At 43.9% G+C, this 16620-nt stretch overlaps 1 protein-coding gene across 4 annotated transcripts; it reads left to right on the forward strand.

The window, feature by feature from the left end:
• The first annotated feature begins 108 nt into the window (after window positions 1-108).
• Window positions 109-16129, forward strand: TAGLN3 (transgelin 3). 4 transcript variants are annotated; one of them, XM_087757166.1, is made up of 5 exons: window positions 109-231; window positions 4893-5123; window positions 5984-6158; window positions 11243-11345; window positions 15570-16129. In XM_087757166.1, exons 2-5 carry the CDS (start codon window positions 4944-4946, stop codon window positions 15709-15711), a joined length of 600 nt encoding a protein of 199 aa, XP_087613292.1. In that variant the 5' UTR covers window positions 109-231; window positions 4893-4943; the 3' UTR covers window positions 15712-16129. The 4 variants fall into 4 exon arrangements, with proteins under 4 accessions (XP_087613292.1, XP_087613293.1, XP_009465003.1 ...); XM_087757167.1 differs by having other exon boundaries at window positions 4942-5123; XM_009466728.2 differs by lacking the exon at window positions 109-231 and adding an exon at window positions 4115-4517 and having other exon boundaries at window positions 4942-5123.
• Window positions 16130-16620: the final 491 nt, after the last annotated feature.

The raw sequence follows: 16620 nt of genomic DNA on the forward strand, positions 1-16620 counted from the left end.
TGTATTGCAATGCATAATTTTCAAACCGAGGTGGTTCTCAGAAGGTATTGTTTTTGTTGGGGACAGATAAAAAATTGATGTGATGAAATGTGTTGGTTTTCTTTCAAGGAGCCTGTCAATCCAGCACAAGACTTAAAAGATCCGGAGAATTAAAATGCACAATTTACCTCCAAGGTCATCTTCAATATGGGGAGTGCTGTCTATTACATCCACAGGAGTTGGTTTCCAGTGGTAAGTGGTAACTGTTTCTGCTGGCAAGCTGCCTGGAAGGTGGTCAATGACTTATGAATCCCAGAAACACTTCTGGGCATGGCAGCCCTAGGAGCTGCCACGTTCCGCAGACCGGAGTGTCAGTGCATTCCGTTCTGTCCCACAGATAGGAAGGTCCTTCCTTCCGGAATCACTTTGCTTTTAATCCCAAATTTGAAGTGTTCAAACTATGCACTTGCTTGGGGCTTCACATCTTCAGAGCTGGCAAAGAAACCCTTTTGCAGGTGAAAGAGAAGATACTTGCTTAAGTTAGCACTTTTTGTTTTCAAGGCTTTCTAGATTTTAGAATTCACATTAATGGGGAAGTTAGAATTTTTAAAATTAATGTTGTCCCCCGGTTCCGATATCTCTGCCGCCCAGTTTGCACAGTTAAAAAGATGGCAATGTTCCAATTGCTTCTTTTTTCCCCTAGTCTGACTAGTTCTCTTGTGTAGAACGTCTCCAGGTATCTTATGACAAAGCAAGGCCATGAATAAAACCAAGGGTCTGCAGAGCACTTAACTGGCCTTGCAGCTCCCTGAAAAAGGCACTGTACTTGTACTGAGCTTGTATTGAACCTTAGCATCCTCTCTGCAACTCCAGAAAACGTGACGTCACGGCGTAGGCGTATATGCAGGGAGCATCTTCCAGCAGCCCTTCAGAAGTTTCCTTGTGAAGGGAGGTGCTGTGAACTGTTCTACAGCTTTGGAAAATTTCCTGATTTTTTTTTTTTAAACTTAGTTATTAAAGGTCCATTATTGCACAGTGGCAGACCTGGGAAATGGAGCCTGGACTTCCCAGTTATTCTAATTGCTGGATAGCTTTGTCTGATGGGAATTGACCCAGCATACTTTAAAAGATAGTGCTTTGGGATGGCTGAAATACCAGGCTCTTTATAAGGAATGAATTGCCAAACAGCAGATCTAACAAAGGTTAAGGGTTGCTCTGTACAGGGTAAGTTTTACTTTTCCATCTGTGTTCCAGTTGGAAGACATTGAAAGCTATCGAGTTACCCTGGATCTAAACGTGGGTAGTGAGCTGATTAACGTCGGGTTTGTTGTTGTTGGCAGCATTTGTCTATAGATTTACAAAGACTTTTAAATTTATAGGGTAATATTGTGATTATCTGAAAGCATAAGATGAGCCATAGCGATTACAGGCATGAAATCCTACTTCAAGTATTCAAGCTTCATCTCTCTTTTTAATCAGAAGTTCCAATCTTGCGTTCCCAAGAAAAATAAGAGGACAAAATCCATCGGAAGCAGCGGGTGAAGTGTTCTAATGGTAGTACCTTTACTGCCCCTTTCTTCCACATCGCATTTCTAGCCATCAGGCTTTAATATGCCTGTGTCCAACAGAAGGAACTAGAGTTCCTTCAGTTCTTCTTTGCTTTGTAGCCCCATGTGCTTACCATTTCTTAACTTCTGAGCTAAACAGATAATCCTTCTGAAGTGATTACTGTAAAGGCTCTAATTTTCAATCCTCTGGTTACTGGACTGACTATTTGAATTTAGTTCGTTCTTTTACCACTTTTTCTGGAGAGTGATTGCCAGAAGTGGATATGACATTCCCATTGCCGTTGCACCTCCCACGTTTTGTGCAGCCAAGCCCTTCGGTCGCAGTGTCTTACCCAGCGTCTGTGCCCACCTGCTTGTCTTCCATCACCCTCTGCATTTTTTTTAACGTCTGCTTTTTCACACGACAGAGTGCTACAGTCTGAAAAGCACTTTTCTGACCATGGCTAGACCTTGGATGCAGTGAGACACATTTTTGCCTGCTTCCAGGTAGACTGCTTTCAAGGAGTTTTCTTTGTCTTTGTTGCTTACTTATCACAGCTTGCATGAGCTGGGATCTTCTTCAGAGTCTGGGCTTTTTTTGTGACTTTTAATAACATATTAAATAGTTCAGGCCTGAGAACACATTCTTGTATAAACTGAATGCAAATGTACACAATCATTAATGATTTTTCAGTTACAGTCATATTATAGGACCTACTAGTTAGCCAGCTTTACTCTCTTTAATGTGTCATGTTGTTTTGGAATCGGTTTAGTTCCCTAATCAAGGTGTCATGCAGTAGCCAACTCTAATGTATTACAGAGCTTTTAGTAAATTGCATCAACACTATCGCTTTAAAAACAAAACTAATTCCATTGTTTTTCCCAGGATTGGTGGCACAGAAGCAGGCTTATGATTTGATTACTCGTACTTTGGAAATATTGGGGGGGAGGGGGGCTGGCATTTTTCCAATCATCTGCAGCTTTCCTGGTTTTCAAAACCTTATTAAAAATTGATATTGATGGGCAAGCTTGCTTTTCAGCTTTCACAGTATGGAACAGTCCCTCGAGAACAGGTTGCATAGCCAACATCTGTGAAGGGGGAGACCTGTGCCCTGCAGCTTAGGAGGGTTAAATTACCCAACCCTGCCCCCAAGTTAGGAAACGGAGTCAGAGGCTGATGCAAAGGTAGGTGCCTTTCATGAAATCTCATTGCCAGTGAGCACTGAACACCCTGGTGTGACCAGAAACAGCCAAGCAGCCTAGGTAGCTCCCTTCTAAACAGAAGAACGCAAAAGGATCTGAAAGTGCAAAATAAAGCTGCTTATTTTTTGTGGGACTGGCCAAAGAGCGTAAGGCTCAGCCCTTAACAGTTGCCTGAATGGAAAGGATGTCAAATTCATGTACTGCCTTTTACTGTTGCGGCTGCAGTTCACTCCTCCTCTGGTCTCTAGGCTTGGTTTGCAGTCTCGGTTCCTGCGCGTTTGCTGTGCCTTCAACAGCGTGTTCGCTGGGACGGAAAGTGCTCAAGTGGTGGCCCTGTCACGTAGCGTGCTCCGAGTTGTGTAATCAAGTATTTCATAGGGTTTTAAAACTACCAGTGCAGAGAAGAGAAAGCACTAAATAAAATGCCTGTGGAGGACAACAGTGAATTAGGTCATCTATTAAATTTTTCATCTCTTGAGTCTGCTCAAGCCCAGCAGCATCTAAAGCAGTATAAATCTGAGGATTCATGGTCTTAAAATGGGAAAGTAATGGATGAGAGAGAGACAAGGAGCTGTATTCCTTTCCCCCTTTTTTTCTTTTTAAATTCAGCAGAAGGACTTTTGTTGGCAAAGCTGATCGTGAATCCACCTCAGGTTTATCAGCCTCCTTTCATATCAAGCTGAACATGAATCTGTTGCCAAAAGGGAACTATTTCGTAGCAGGGTGGTTAATACAGCATGGATAAAAGACATTTGCAAAGTCTGGTGCAACTCAGAGAGGAGCAAAATTATTTTATTTAATACAGGATAAATCTATACAAATCAGACCAGAAGAAAAGTCTCTTGTCTTAACTTTCCTCCTCTCCCCTCCCACCACTGCAGTGGTATAACCAAAATTTAAACTACCGTACATGGGCGTAGCTCCCTTGCTGTCACTGGAGGTATGCTGACTCATGCCAGCAGAAAATACGATCCTTGTGCCCTATAGTAGGTTTGCTAGTTTTTGGTGATTTCCCCTTGTTTTTACTGGTTCAAGTTGTTTTCTCAGGACACTGTTGCACCATTTGATAGCCTAATATATACTAACGATAGGGTGATAATAATATTCTACGACGTGCCTTCTCTTCCTTGACTTTTCATCCTATTGCTTGCTCCTTGAAACTTTTTATCAGCACTTGAACAGGGAAGAGGAGAAATTATTTTTCATCCTCTGAGCCTGTTAGCATCGTGATGCAGAACAGGGTGAAAAAGGTTTTGCTTCTGCTTTGTGATTAAAAATAAGCGAGATGTGTAGTAATTTCTGTTACCTTCGCTTAGCAGAGTGAAGTCTGGCGAAGTTCCTCTGTTTGTATTTCTGACTATCTGGCGCGGGGATGCTTTGTGCAGTTTGGGTTGATGCAGACTAGGTGGAGTAAAAGGAGCCTGCAGGGTGAGCAGCGCAAGGCTGAGGAAACATGTCTGAAAACAGACTGCAAATGGGCGAGATAAACAGGATCCCCAGGCTGTGACTGAGTAGGCAGGCCTCTTTAATGGCTCTTAGCAACGCCCCTGCTTTGACCCTCCTCATATGTGAGGAAAATCAAATCAATACACTGTTCTTCAAACCACGATGCTGCAGCCGCAGCAGGGCATTGTGGCAGCCTTCGTCTCTTAAATTCATCAACGCTTTTCAGTTTGCTGCTCTCTGGATATCTGTCCCTGCATCTCTGCTGAGGAAGACCCTGACCGCATCTTTAATCGGATTGCTTGGGCTCCCATGTACAACCTTCTTCTTATTAGCAAGTATTAGGTAGGCAATTTTAAAGTGCTTTTGAATTTGCAGGCAGCTTTAACATTGATCTGAGAACTCTATTGTATTCTCTGTAAACATAGCAGAAGCCTCTCTTTAAAACCTATTCTTTTTAAAATCTTGCTTTTCTTCTGTTTTTGTGGTTGGGCAGGGGGGGATTTCTGTTTTTTCCTTCTTTTTAAAAAAAGATGTTGTAGCCGGTTTGTGCTTTTGGAAAAGGATATTCCCTCGTTGATCCCTCCCCTGTTCTGCAGAACAGCTATACCCGGTGCCGTACAGCTACTTTCAGTGTTGATGAACATCTGTTCAACTGTCTAACGTATAGGGCAGGCTGCTCACTCTTTTATTCTTTGATTTTCCGGTGCGTACTTCAAGGCGGCAGATCAGGACTCGACCCACTAAGGAAGTTCTGCTTTGGTTCCAGAGATGGCTAACAGAGGACCAAGCTATGGCTTAAGCCGAGAAGTTCAGGAAAAGATTGAACAGAAATATGACCCGGAATTAGAATCTAGGCTGGTGAACTGGATTATTGTACAGTGTGGAGAACAGATAGAGCACCCTCCTCCTGGAAGGCAACATTTTCAGACCTGGCTGATGGATGGAACGGTAAGTGTTTTGTCCAGTTGTATACTGGCATGGGTTTATAGGCACAGTGTCCTTATTTTCTGCCTTCATCTAGCTAAATTGGTCAGCGCTCATGGCCAGTGCATAAATAGATATCTTAGCATCTGATTTATTTCCTTCTGACCAGGAATCTTAATATCAGAAAATAATTATTCTACAAGCCCGCTGGGATTAGCACAGCGCTTATGATTCTTATGAGTCATGCATGTTATATATGAGTATGACTCATTTCTTCAGCACCTGTTCTCATACAGTTAAATGAGATCCGTTTTCAAATCAGACATATACTTTTGTTTTTAAGAAATAATTAGTGTTGACAAGGAAAGGTGAAGAGATACAGAAAATTTGAAGGATTGGATTATGTCATAACTGTTTTCTTCTTGGGAATAATTCTGTAGCTAAAACATTGTATTCCATTGGTTTATTGAACAACAGGCAGATGCTGCTGTTTGCAGTGGGCTGTAAGAATACGCTAATCATTGAATCTCTGCCAAAGTGACTTTAACAATATTTCAATTGACATTGCTTATTTTTTTGGCTCAGGCATGTGGTTTCTTCTCTGTCAGTTGTTACATAACCTTTACCAGTGATTGCTTTGTTGTTTCTAGCAGATTAGGATTTATAGGGTCAGGCTATTGCCATCAGTTAATGAAAGCTTTAATGCATTTCTAATATACTTTGAATATTATCGATTCGCTTTTTTCTGTTTTTTAATTGAAGAAATTATGTCCCTGACAGAAACTGGCCAGGTCAAAAGCATTTTGCAGCATCATTTCATGTGCAGAAATTGCCTCCTGGTTTGGTGACTGCTTTCTAATTTTGTTTCTGTATTTCTCTCTCAGCTGTTATGCAAGTTAATAAACAGTTTACATCCAAAGGGAAATGAGCCCATTGCAAAGATCTCTGAATCAAAAATGGCTTTCAAGCAGATGGAACAAATTTCGCAGTTCTTAAAAGCTGCTGAAATCTACGGAGTAAGAACAACAGATATTTTCCAGACAGTGGATTTATGGGAAGGTAAAAATAATAAACTGGAAGTCAGCTTGCAGTCTTCATTTTACTTTGCTTTGATGTGTTGTAATGGTGCATTTTGTCTAAGGCATATTCTCTAATGTAATTATCTTTTGTTTCTGTTTGCCTTACCTCATTACCATGTTCCTCCCGTGGTGCATTATCTCCTCTGAGGGATTTACATTGCCCTGAGGGCATAACGGAGCCTTTCCAAGCTCATATGTTATCCAAAAGCCCATCATTCTGATAGAAATCCACAGACCTAGTAAAACAAATGTTTTCTATGCTAATTATTTCCAAGTAAATAGCTTTTAATAGCAAACATAGAAAACCCTTATTTTCTGATGACAAAATTTTATTGCCGTTCTCAAATTACAAGCAAAGCTTAAATTAGAGCTGTAAAATGCATTCCCAGGAGCATATATGCCTCTGTGGAGCTTATGAGGGCTCATTTATGACTAGCGAGAAGCAGAACTCGCTGCTAACACCATGCTAGCTGAGCATCTCTCTCTAAGGATACAGTCTTTTTAGAGAGGTCACTATGGCAACAGAAAAAAAAAATTCAGAGTGCCCCTGTGGTTTTGCAGTAACCCAGGTGAAGGCTATCTCCATCCCATGCTCGAAGTGGAAACTGAAGAGCTGAGTCATCTGTGCGTTCCTGTGGCTGGTTTTGCCCGCTTCCGTGGTGGTGCATCTCTTCCCGGTGCTCTTAGCAAATACACTGTGTATCCTGCATCTCTCTGGACAAGGTGGTGCAAAACGCTTTGTGTGAAGGCTCAAAACAAGGACAGCTGCAGGGCAGCAAAAGCATCAAAAACCTGCCATGAGAATCACGCAGTGGAAAGAGGAAAGCGATCCCGTGAGGAAGCTGGTTTGTGTAGGAACACAGAAGGAGCAAAAAAGTGGGGTCTATTTTCACAGGCTGTCGGGATATGTGAAAGAGGTCGCTCCTCTGAAGGACAGTGCGAGGAATGAATGACGAGGTAGCTCTTTGTGGATAGGTTGGAAGGGAAGGACATTCTGACAGCTGGAGTTCCTGCGATCTGTAATGTTCTCAGGGTGCCAGATTTGCCTGACAAATCCTGTCTTTGGGCACAAGGGCAGGACAGTTTCTGCCAGTTCAGTCTTCAGTGTTTCATCCAGTCTACCTTTAACTGTCTTAAATGAAGGGATTTTCACTTCCCTGAGTAACACCCTCCCCCCTCTCAGCCTAGCAGGCTGTTGAAAGAGAAGCTCCATCTATCTTGTGAGGGATGATAATACCTTATTTCAGATGCTGTTCTTTGCAGTCTTTTGCATCTCGTAATGGCTTCACACCATGCAAATGAAAGTACGGTACATTGATCCTGAGGATGAAAAGGACTTGCTTTGAAGACAAAAAGCTCCTAATGACGGTGGCTCTCTCCTCATTTCTCTTCCTTTCACTCATCACCTTTTCTCAACAGATGTAAGGAAAAAAGCTGGTAACTTCCAGAGGACGGGAAGCCAAAACACAACTCTCAGCCTAGGAGGGAGACATACAAGACTTTTCTCCACTGTTATTTTAGGACTTCCCAAAACTAATCTGTGTCTCCTCACTTTCCCACTCCCTTTTCATCCCTCCTGCTGCTCATTTCAGTGCTGAGATGAAGCAGTGCGTCTCTCCAGCAGTGAGTCACTGCGAGCTTTTTGTGTCTAACCGTAACTCTGACCTCTAGCATCTGTGCTGCTTCAGGGCTGAATCATCTGAACCTGCGTGCATTAGCTGGACAGAAAGGACAGTCTCTTTTTCACTATTTCATAATTGCAGCGCTCCTATACTTCAGGCCATAACCTCTTCAGAAAGAGAGGAGATGTCAATGTATGTTTATAGGAAAAGAAAAGTATGTGTGACTGAAAAACAGCTTTTCTCTGGCACTAATTGTTTTCCGAGGGCTTTTGCTTTGAAATTCTTAGTAATGATTAATGAAAATGTTTTAGGACGCAATCTGCTGTTGGCTGTTTCAAACTCACTCGGTCCATCTGGTGCATTTTTCTTCATCTCTGCGACTTCTTGTCCAGAAGAAGTATTGCCTCTCTTTTGGTCCTTTCTTACATAAATGTACTGTGCTAGCAGCTTTCCCTAATCCATGCCCCAGATATTACGTTCACTGTTTTTTGCAGGTGCCTCCCCAGTATATTTTCCAGGCAGGCAAGAGGCAACTGTACCTCTGGGTACTTGTTCAGCCTTACAAAACAGCATTTCAGGAATACTGTGCAGAGCAGTTCTGTCTCTTTGCGTCCAAACCTGCCCCTTTCTGGACCTGGAGAAGGCGGCTTCCAGCCAGGTTTCCCCCGAAGAGAGAGGCTTAGCCTAAGTGACCAGAGGGCCCTTCCTCCGTGCACAGGCAGTGCCACGGTCCTCTATGGGGCTGTGCTGTTACAAGCACGCTGCAGCGGACACTGAAGATGCAGAAGAACCGCCATCAGCGTGGGTCCCTGCGGCACGATTCAGGGAGGCCGGGGCTGGGACCGGGCAGGCGGCCCACACGGCTGTCAATGAGCGAGGACCAGAGCTGAGGGAAGGGGCTGACCGCAATTTTCTGCAATGCCAGAGTCAAGCCTGGCTTCTGAGAATGCGTGTGATCCCTTCTGTCAGATGGCTGCAGTGTTAGGTGACTTCCTCAGTGGAGATTTAAAATTTTTCACAGCCCTTTTTAAGCTGACCACCAAGCCCCTTGTATCCTTTGCTGGAAGAGGGCAAATGTCACAAGACCGCACGGATTTGGGGTCTCCCTCGCCCGCAGCATCCTTCATACGCAGCAAGGAGGCTCTGCGAAGCGGGGCCCTGGCCGTGGCTTTGTTTTGTCACGTGGCCCTCGGCTCCCACTCGGTCTGTTTTTCCCTGCAGCGTCTCCCACTCGCCGCTGACAAATAAAGCAGAGCTGAGTGCAGTGTGGGGGAGGCTGCCAGATGGCTGCGTGAGGCTGAGCATCATATTTTGCTACCCGTCTTTTGTTTCTTTTTCTTTTTTCTGCGCTTGCCGTCATTATTCAGCTCATTCACTTTTAAATCCTTCTTCGCATCCCTCTTCATCCCAGTCAGTCACCCGCACTCCTTGTTATATAGGAGGCATCCCAAGGACGTTGTATCAGGCATCTGTTACAGCATATGGTCCATCTGCTGCTTTGGGGAGCTCCGAGTGTTTCTGCCTCGCGCTCTTCCATGTGCGCCTGTGTACGTGCGCCTGTGGGATGCCAGCTCTTCAGCTGCCCTCTCTTAAGCAAGGACCCCGTCTGATGCAGTTTGCATTAAAAAATATAGTAAAACGAGGATTCTGGATAGCTGACAGTTTATTTGCTGAGCAAATGGTCCCCTGCAGACAGGATTGCTATAAACTCTAATAGGCTGTATGGCAGCCACAGTTGGAAGCTGCTAGACATTTTCAGCTTTCGGGTGTCTTCGTCACCTCAGCCAGCGTGTTACGCATTTAGGTTTGTATGAACCGAAGCCCTGAACTTCATCTACCTATAGTCAGGGTGAGTGCAATGCTCGTGTCCCTCTACGCTCCAGCTGGTCTACAGTGATTTTCATTAATATTGGTCCACTGGAGGTATTTCTGAAATCTGTTACCGTCATCATGTCTTTAGTATCTCACGTTTTTATGAATTACTTATTTTCCCATGTGAAGAACTTCCAGTCAAAATCAGATCTGTTAACTAGATAAATTATTTTAGGAAAGAGAACAGGACTGGAACAGAAAGAAAGGGAGGGGAGTCATAGAAACGGTTATGGAAGGATTTCAGAAGAAGGGAGAGGCAAAAACAGATTTTCAACAATTTACCACCTCACACAATTGGAAATACATGCTGCAAATTGTATTTGCTAGAAAGTTTTCCAAAAGTTACCACGTCTGGATTGGATAATGAGTTAGAGTCTGACTGATATTTTATGATCCCTGCCCTTTTTACATGAAGTGACAGAGTGCAGAGGAAGCACTAAGAAAAAAGGAGTAATCTTAATTTTTTAAAAATTTCTGTGTTGTTTTTAAGTCACTGGGGGAATCAGCAAAAGATGCTGGTCAAAAAGGAAAATTTATTTATTATCCTAATTTTGCAAGGAGAGACAGGAGGAGAGGGGATACCATTTTTAAAATGTAACCCTCTATTGAAAATGAGCCTTATATTTCAAAGGTGTAAGGTACCCTCCTGGAAGCCTGGTGAATTTTCAGCTAGGTGGAAGGTGTACCTCTAAGCAAGTGATAGGCAAGTTCATCCCTCTCAATACAGATGGGATAAATTGTCCCCCGAGAAGCTTTTCTCTCACTGTTGTTTATGGAGGGAACCTAAAGAAGTAGTGATAACCAGATATGTAACTATTACTTGGCTAAAGATGAGATGAGCCCTGACTTTTTGAAATGAGGAATGAACTAAGATAACATAGGGAGCGAGAAAGTGGAAGAATAGAGGACTGGATGGCAGGAACTGAAGGCATGAAACTGCAGAGCATCAATTTTTGGCAGCCTGAGAAAGGAAGCCTGTAGGAAGGATCTGGGAGGTGATTTGATGGGTAAATTGGGAAGGACTGATGCGAGTTATCCGCACAGGACCTCTCCAGGACCGCCGTGAGCTCTGTTAGCACAGGGACTGTCTGGAATGGCCAGGGGTTTAATGGTGGGATCAGCCTTACCACTTTACAGGTGAAGAAACTGAGACACAGCACAGTTATTTACCACATTGTTCTCCTTCAGCCACGTTTTACTGAGTATATTACTGTTCTTTGTACACCAAAGTGATCTCTTCTTAGGAGAACATTTTGCCAAAAGGACTATCTAGAAGGGCTTAAAATAGTATGGGGGAAGGCATTCAAATAGCCAGAGGCCTGGAAACCTGGAAATGTCTGAATTGTTAAGTTTTGCTTTAATGCTGTCCCTTTGATGACTTTTAATAAGCTCTTGCATGTCAGTACCTCCATTTCAGCAAACGTAAAGTAGCATTTATAATGCTATTAATGCACTTTGTCAGGGCAGCTGAGGGAATCAGTTAATACATTGGATAAAAGTGTTTATCAGTGTGCCAAGCTCTTTGCTGTGCAAGGATTTCTTATATTAATTTCACCGTCTGGCTTTCTAGGGAAGGACATGGCAGCAGTGCAGAGAACCTTAATGGCTCTAGGCAGTTTGGCAGTCACCAAGGATGACGGATGCTACAAAGGGGATCCATCCTGGTTTCACAGGTAAAGTCCAAAGCGCAGCTGCTCAGAGCTGTCTTCTCCAGGAAGCTGGTAATATCGTCTGCCTTTAGGCTTTAAGGAAATTTATTGGGAACGGAAGGGAAAAATCTTTCTGAAGTTTCCTTGTAATGGAGAGATTTTTCTCTCTGGGGTCTAGAGGAGGGAAGCAAAGACCCAACCATGCAGCATTTTCTACCCTTCACTGATTCCCGTCTTTGTCAGCATCACTGCTAGGCCCACGTCTTACCATATCTTGTCAGCCTAAAGTTACACCCGGGCAGCAGGGGAGGAGCCCTGTGGGAGCTGTGTTGCGCAGCCACGCTGCTGCCTGTTCTTACGTAGCCCCCGTCACCACCCCTTACGTATCCCTCCTGCCCCGGCGCTGGGACAGCACTGCTGGTACCGGGGCTAAGGAGCGCGTCACCCATGGCTCCAGCTCTGGTTTCCTCCTTTTGAACAAGGCTGTTATAGGTGTGTTGGTGTGGATGTGTGCGTGCACGCGTGGGGACCCTGCTGGATGGTTGGCTTTCGGTAGTGCATGCAGGGAGCAGCGCGGCGTCCTGCTCCAGGCGCCTTCGTAGCATATCCATCTTGCTGCGTGAGGGGCCCATGCTGACCACTGAAGATGAGACACAATTTTCTCGTCCACTGACGTTATCCCTGACTCTTATTCCCTTATTCCAATGCTTAGGAAATTCAGCCACCAGTTTTGATGACACTCATCTATGTAGCAGCTTCAGCTAATCCTCTATAGCCACTTATGAAGAAAAGGGAACCGAAATGGCATCAGCCACACAGGTGTGTGTGTCCTAAGAGTAGCTGGCAGGAAAAGTGTACTTTTGCCTCACATCAGATAACAGACCAAAAGGCTAATGAAGGCATGGCTCTCATGGGTGTCTGCCAACCCCCCTTTAGTGACCCCTTTACCAAGCAAAGAGAAGGCATGAAGCCTCTTTCCATTTTTCATCAAACCAAAACCAATTTCCTTTCCTAGTCATCTTTTTTCTTGAGGAGTACCACTTAGCTGTGAAGAACTCTCTGTCTTGGCAAAGCTGTTTATTTGCTCTAAAACTCCATTTGTTTTGGCTAGGGAGGCTGAGAAGCGGGGGACAGGAAGAAAAGGAAATCCTCCCGCCTGCCGTTATCCCTCCTGCCCCACAGGCACACTATTGACAGGAGACTCTGCCATCCAAGAGTATTTCTTGTGCCGAAATGTCTGAGGCGTGTTAGCAAAAAGAGCGCTGCCTGCTTGTCTTAGGTTTCCTTGAATTTTCTGATGCCCAGGTGAGGCTCAGCAAAGGAAAGCAAACTTCATTTGGTTTGTCTTAAACCTTGAGCTGGTTTAACTGAGGCTAAGGGAGATGTGGATTTTAGGTGAATAAGTGCAAACTTCTATGCATTCTTCATATGAAATTAGTTTAAATTAACTTAATACGGTCCACAAAGAGATTTGTATTTATTGAATATAATTGGGTTTAAAATTCAAATCCAATTACAAGCTTTAATATAAACCAGACATGAAATCACTATGACCCAGACAGGCTTATTTGTTTTATGTAACTAAAACAAAGTCCTAAATGGAAAAATTAATTTTCATCTGGAATCTCAGTTGTGGGTGGGAACAGTTTTCATTGGCATAAATGAAAATGTGATCACCTCCCTTCTCCCCTAGCTGTCTGTCCTGCCCATGCTGCTTGGATAGCCAATCCATATCTATTGCAGCCCCTGAAATACCATTTTTAAAGCCACCGCCTTAAGGAAAACTGGTGTTATTTCTATAAGGAATTAACATATGGCAGATCAGGAGCTGTTTTCTGAGTAGCTTGCCCATCCATTCAGGCGGATCAAGCCCCCTCACTGCCACCCAGTGTTAGTCGTAAGTCAGGGCTTTCAGGCTGATTCTTAATCACCTTAAGTTAAATTGAAAGAAGTCAAGATTAAATGGAATAAGAGTATCCATGCAGGGATCTACAGTGATTAAGATAACCCCACACTTGAGCTAAGCCGTTTAACTTTCCATTGCCAGTGTCTCACACACCCAGTCCCACCAGGCCTGATTCCCCCTTCCTTGCGTGCCCTAGCGAGGTCCATGGGTCCACGGCTGTTTGGTGTCTCGCAGCGTGGCTGCCACAAGCACTGGTGCAAAGCTGGCATAAAAAGTTAACAGATCTGCATGGTGGGCTCAGTTTGCGGCAAGGGTGATGCCGGCTGCTGGCAGACAGACCAAACAGAACTTGACATAGTGTGAGACGCTGAGGGGAATAGACTTGCCCTCACCTCTTATTCTACAGTCTCAGTTAAGGCTATTTCCACCAACCTAAAGCAAATCGCAAGTACGTGTCGTTATCTGTACAACCATCATATACTAAATGGAGTGCTTATGATGGTAAAAATAACACTATATGATCCAAACTGTACATGTAAACAACTTTTATTAGCATAATCAGATTTCCCTTTGGTCTCTTTTTTATTTTTTCTTCACAGTTCTCATTTTTTTTCCTGTTGGTAGTTACATTTCAACTTTCTGTGGAATTAATCCACAACACAGCTGAAAACTCTAGGAGGAAAAAGAAAAAAAAATAATAGAATGTGTTCCTGGGATTTTAATTAAAATACAGGCAGACACAGTAAACCTGAGATTCAATCAGGTAATAGGAGTAGTTCTAAAAACATCCTCTCGTGGCTATCCTGGCAGTAGTTTGGTGCCCGGGTAAGGATTCTGGAAAAGAAATTAAGCAGCAGAGAGAGGGGGCTGCTTTCTGAGGCGCCCGCAGTTCTGCGTGCCTCCCTCTGAAACAGCAGGCTGTCTGGCAAGAGCTGTGGGATCTGAGAGCCAGTGATGGGCCTCTGTAAGCCCTCTTAATAGTCTGTGCAGTAACACTGGAGACCCATTCTGAAAAAGGACAGGTCAGCACTGGTTTTCTGTGGGTCTTTCTCACCTTTCTGCTTTGCTGGGCTTTGGCGCAGATGTGGGTTCTTCTCCTGCCACGTCCTGAACACCCTGAGCCTAGCAAAGACTTTAAGTGCTTTTTTGGACTTGAGCCAGGGTGCTCAGCACGGTACAGGATCAGACCCTCACGGAGAGGGTCACGTTGGTTGATGATTTTCAATCACAGCAGGCACCTAATCTAGCATTTTCATCTAGTGGTGGGGTGGGGAGAAAAGGGGAATTGTAATGCGATGCCATATTGCAGGGGAACCTGATCCCAGGACTAACAGACAGGGCAGGGAGAAAGATTGTACCTGGGTGGGAGTAGAGCCTGGCTGATTGAAAGCCTCCCTCAGTCTGTGGCTCTGCTGATTCATACGGCTTATTTGGCAGCAACAGGCTGATCCGTCTCCCTTGTAAATGACTTGTTTTCCCCACTTTGTGTAAATGAAAGATTAATCCAAGATGAACAGTTTCTCGCAAGGCAGCAGGGTACAAACTTTTGTGCTTCTTCTTAGCAGCCACTTTTGCCCTCAGTGCTATTTTCAGGGAAAAGAGGCTCCTTTTAAAAGCCAACAAAGGTTCATTGATCCAAAGGGCTTTTGAGACCAGGGACACCGAACAAAAGTGGTCAGTATGTTTTGACAGAAGATAAAGGACTGTCATACAGTTAAGACACAGGTGCAAAGGGCAAAGTCTATTGCTTAGAGGAGAGAGATCTGGAAATGGCAACAGAGCAATTGTTTTGTCCTGCGGGCAACCATCGTCCGCGCTGCGAAAATGAGCAAGTCACTTCTCTGTCCCATTGTTTCTCCGGGTACATTCAGCTCTTATTTACTCCACTGAGTTAAATGCTACCAATTTGTGCTGTTGCTCCAGATGGGTATCAACTTGTATGAGGGCACAGGTAAGTGTCTCATTGATCAGAGGCCACGGACTGCAGCTTTTAAGGGCTATAGGGCTTAACACAAATTAATCCTATCATGAGTGTTATGTACAGTACTACATAAATATTTTACCTGTCATAGCTGCTGGGGAAGTCTCTTGGGGTTCTTGAATAAGTGCTACAGTGAAGGCCTGAAGTGTTGTAGGTTTGACTAGAGCATTACTTCTAACTGCAGGAAAGCCATTAGCCCAGCCTGTGGTGTCCAGCCCACGGGATCGTGCAAATGAAATATTGCATTACAGGGGGAACGTCTGTTAACATGACCCAATTTGAGATTGCTTTTCATGATCCTCTCTCTGGGCATACACAGAATGACGGCATGTCTGTTGCTTTTTTGTGTCTATCTGGACAGGAAAGCACAGCAGAATCGACGAGGATTTTCAGAAGAGCAGCTTCGTCAGGGACAGAACGTAATAGGCCTTCAGATGGGCAGCAACAAAGGAGCATCACAGTCGGGTATGACAGGCTATGGGATGCCAAGGCAGATTATCTAACAGCATCTCTGTCTGCAGAGAAAACACTCCCTCTGCCGCATGGTCTGTTAAAAAAAAAACAAAAAAAAGAAAACAACAAAAAAAAGCTCATTAGTTCCCTTTCTGCCTGGTTTTTAATAGTTAGTGCTCTCCGAGATTTGGGGTACTTTTGGTTTGGTTTGTTTTATTTGCAGCTGCAAGAATTCATCTAGGCACTTGGGTTTTCGTGGTGATGTGTGTCAGTTCACAGCACGTGCGCGCTGCTGCCTCCTACTTTTCACTTCTGAACTATGCAAAGACAATTATTCTGTATTAATTTATTTGCAAAGTGTTATCTTCCATATTTGTCTCACACCGCACTTGTATCTCAACCAGTAACCTCGTTCTTCAATTCAGTGATGATATTGTTTGACCTAAGAATAAAGACAGATTAAACATACCTGTTAGACTCATTATTTAAAGGAGGTGAGAGCAACTAAAACCAACAAACATATGGTACAGTGCTGAGGAGTTAAATGTTTTGAATGGTTGATCTGCCTCATCTCTAACCCAGAGCCCTCTCTGAGTGACTCCTTGCTATAGTGTTTACATGTTCAATTTAGTGTTTGTTTAAAGGCACACCCAATGTATTTTCCTAAAAAGAAGAAACAATATATTATCCATCAAGTCTGATTCATGTAGTCCCACCTAATTTAGCTCAGATTTCGCTTGACCTAGTGTGCTGGGTTGACTGCAGCTGGCAAACTTGTGGATCGAGATAAAATCCATTTCACAGGGAAAGCAAAAGCTGTGTGTGAAAACAGAGCAAAATAAGGAATTAATTCACTGCTTCCCCTTGGCAAGCAGATGTTCAGCCACCTCCTGGAAAGCAGGGCCTCAGCGTGCATCATGGTTACTTGTTACCACAGACATTCCCCTGCCTCCTCCTTT

This window comes from Nipponia nippon, unplaced genomic scaffold (genome assembly GCF_047370975.1).
Source record: "Nipponia nippon isolate SJK-2023a ecotype South Korea unplaced genomic scaffold, ASM4737097v1 scaffold_2, whole genome shotgun sequence".
NCBI classification, from domain to species: Eukaryota; Metazoa; Chordata; class Aves; order Pelecaniformes; family Threskiornithidae; genus Nipponia; species Nipponia nippon.

Bases quoted from the DNA above. Each gene is read 5' to 3' on its own strand.
- TAGLN3 (XM_087757166.1), top strand. From the start codon at position 4,944: ATGGCTAACAGAGGACCAAGCTATGGCTTAAGCCGAGAAGTTCAGGAA. The intron at 5,124-5,983 runs GTAAGTGTTTTG...TTTCTCTCTCAG, and splicing joins CCTGGCTGATGGATGGAACG to CTGTTATGCAAGTTAATAAA. The intron at 11,346-15,569 runs GTAAAGTCCAAA...CTATCTGGACAG, and splicing joins GATCCATCCTGGTTTCACAG to GAAAGCACAGCAGAATCGAC.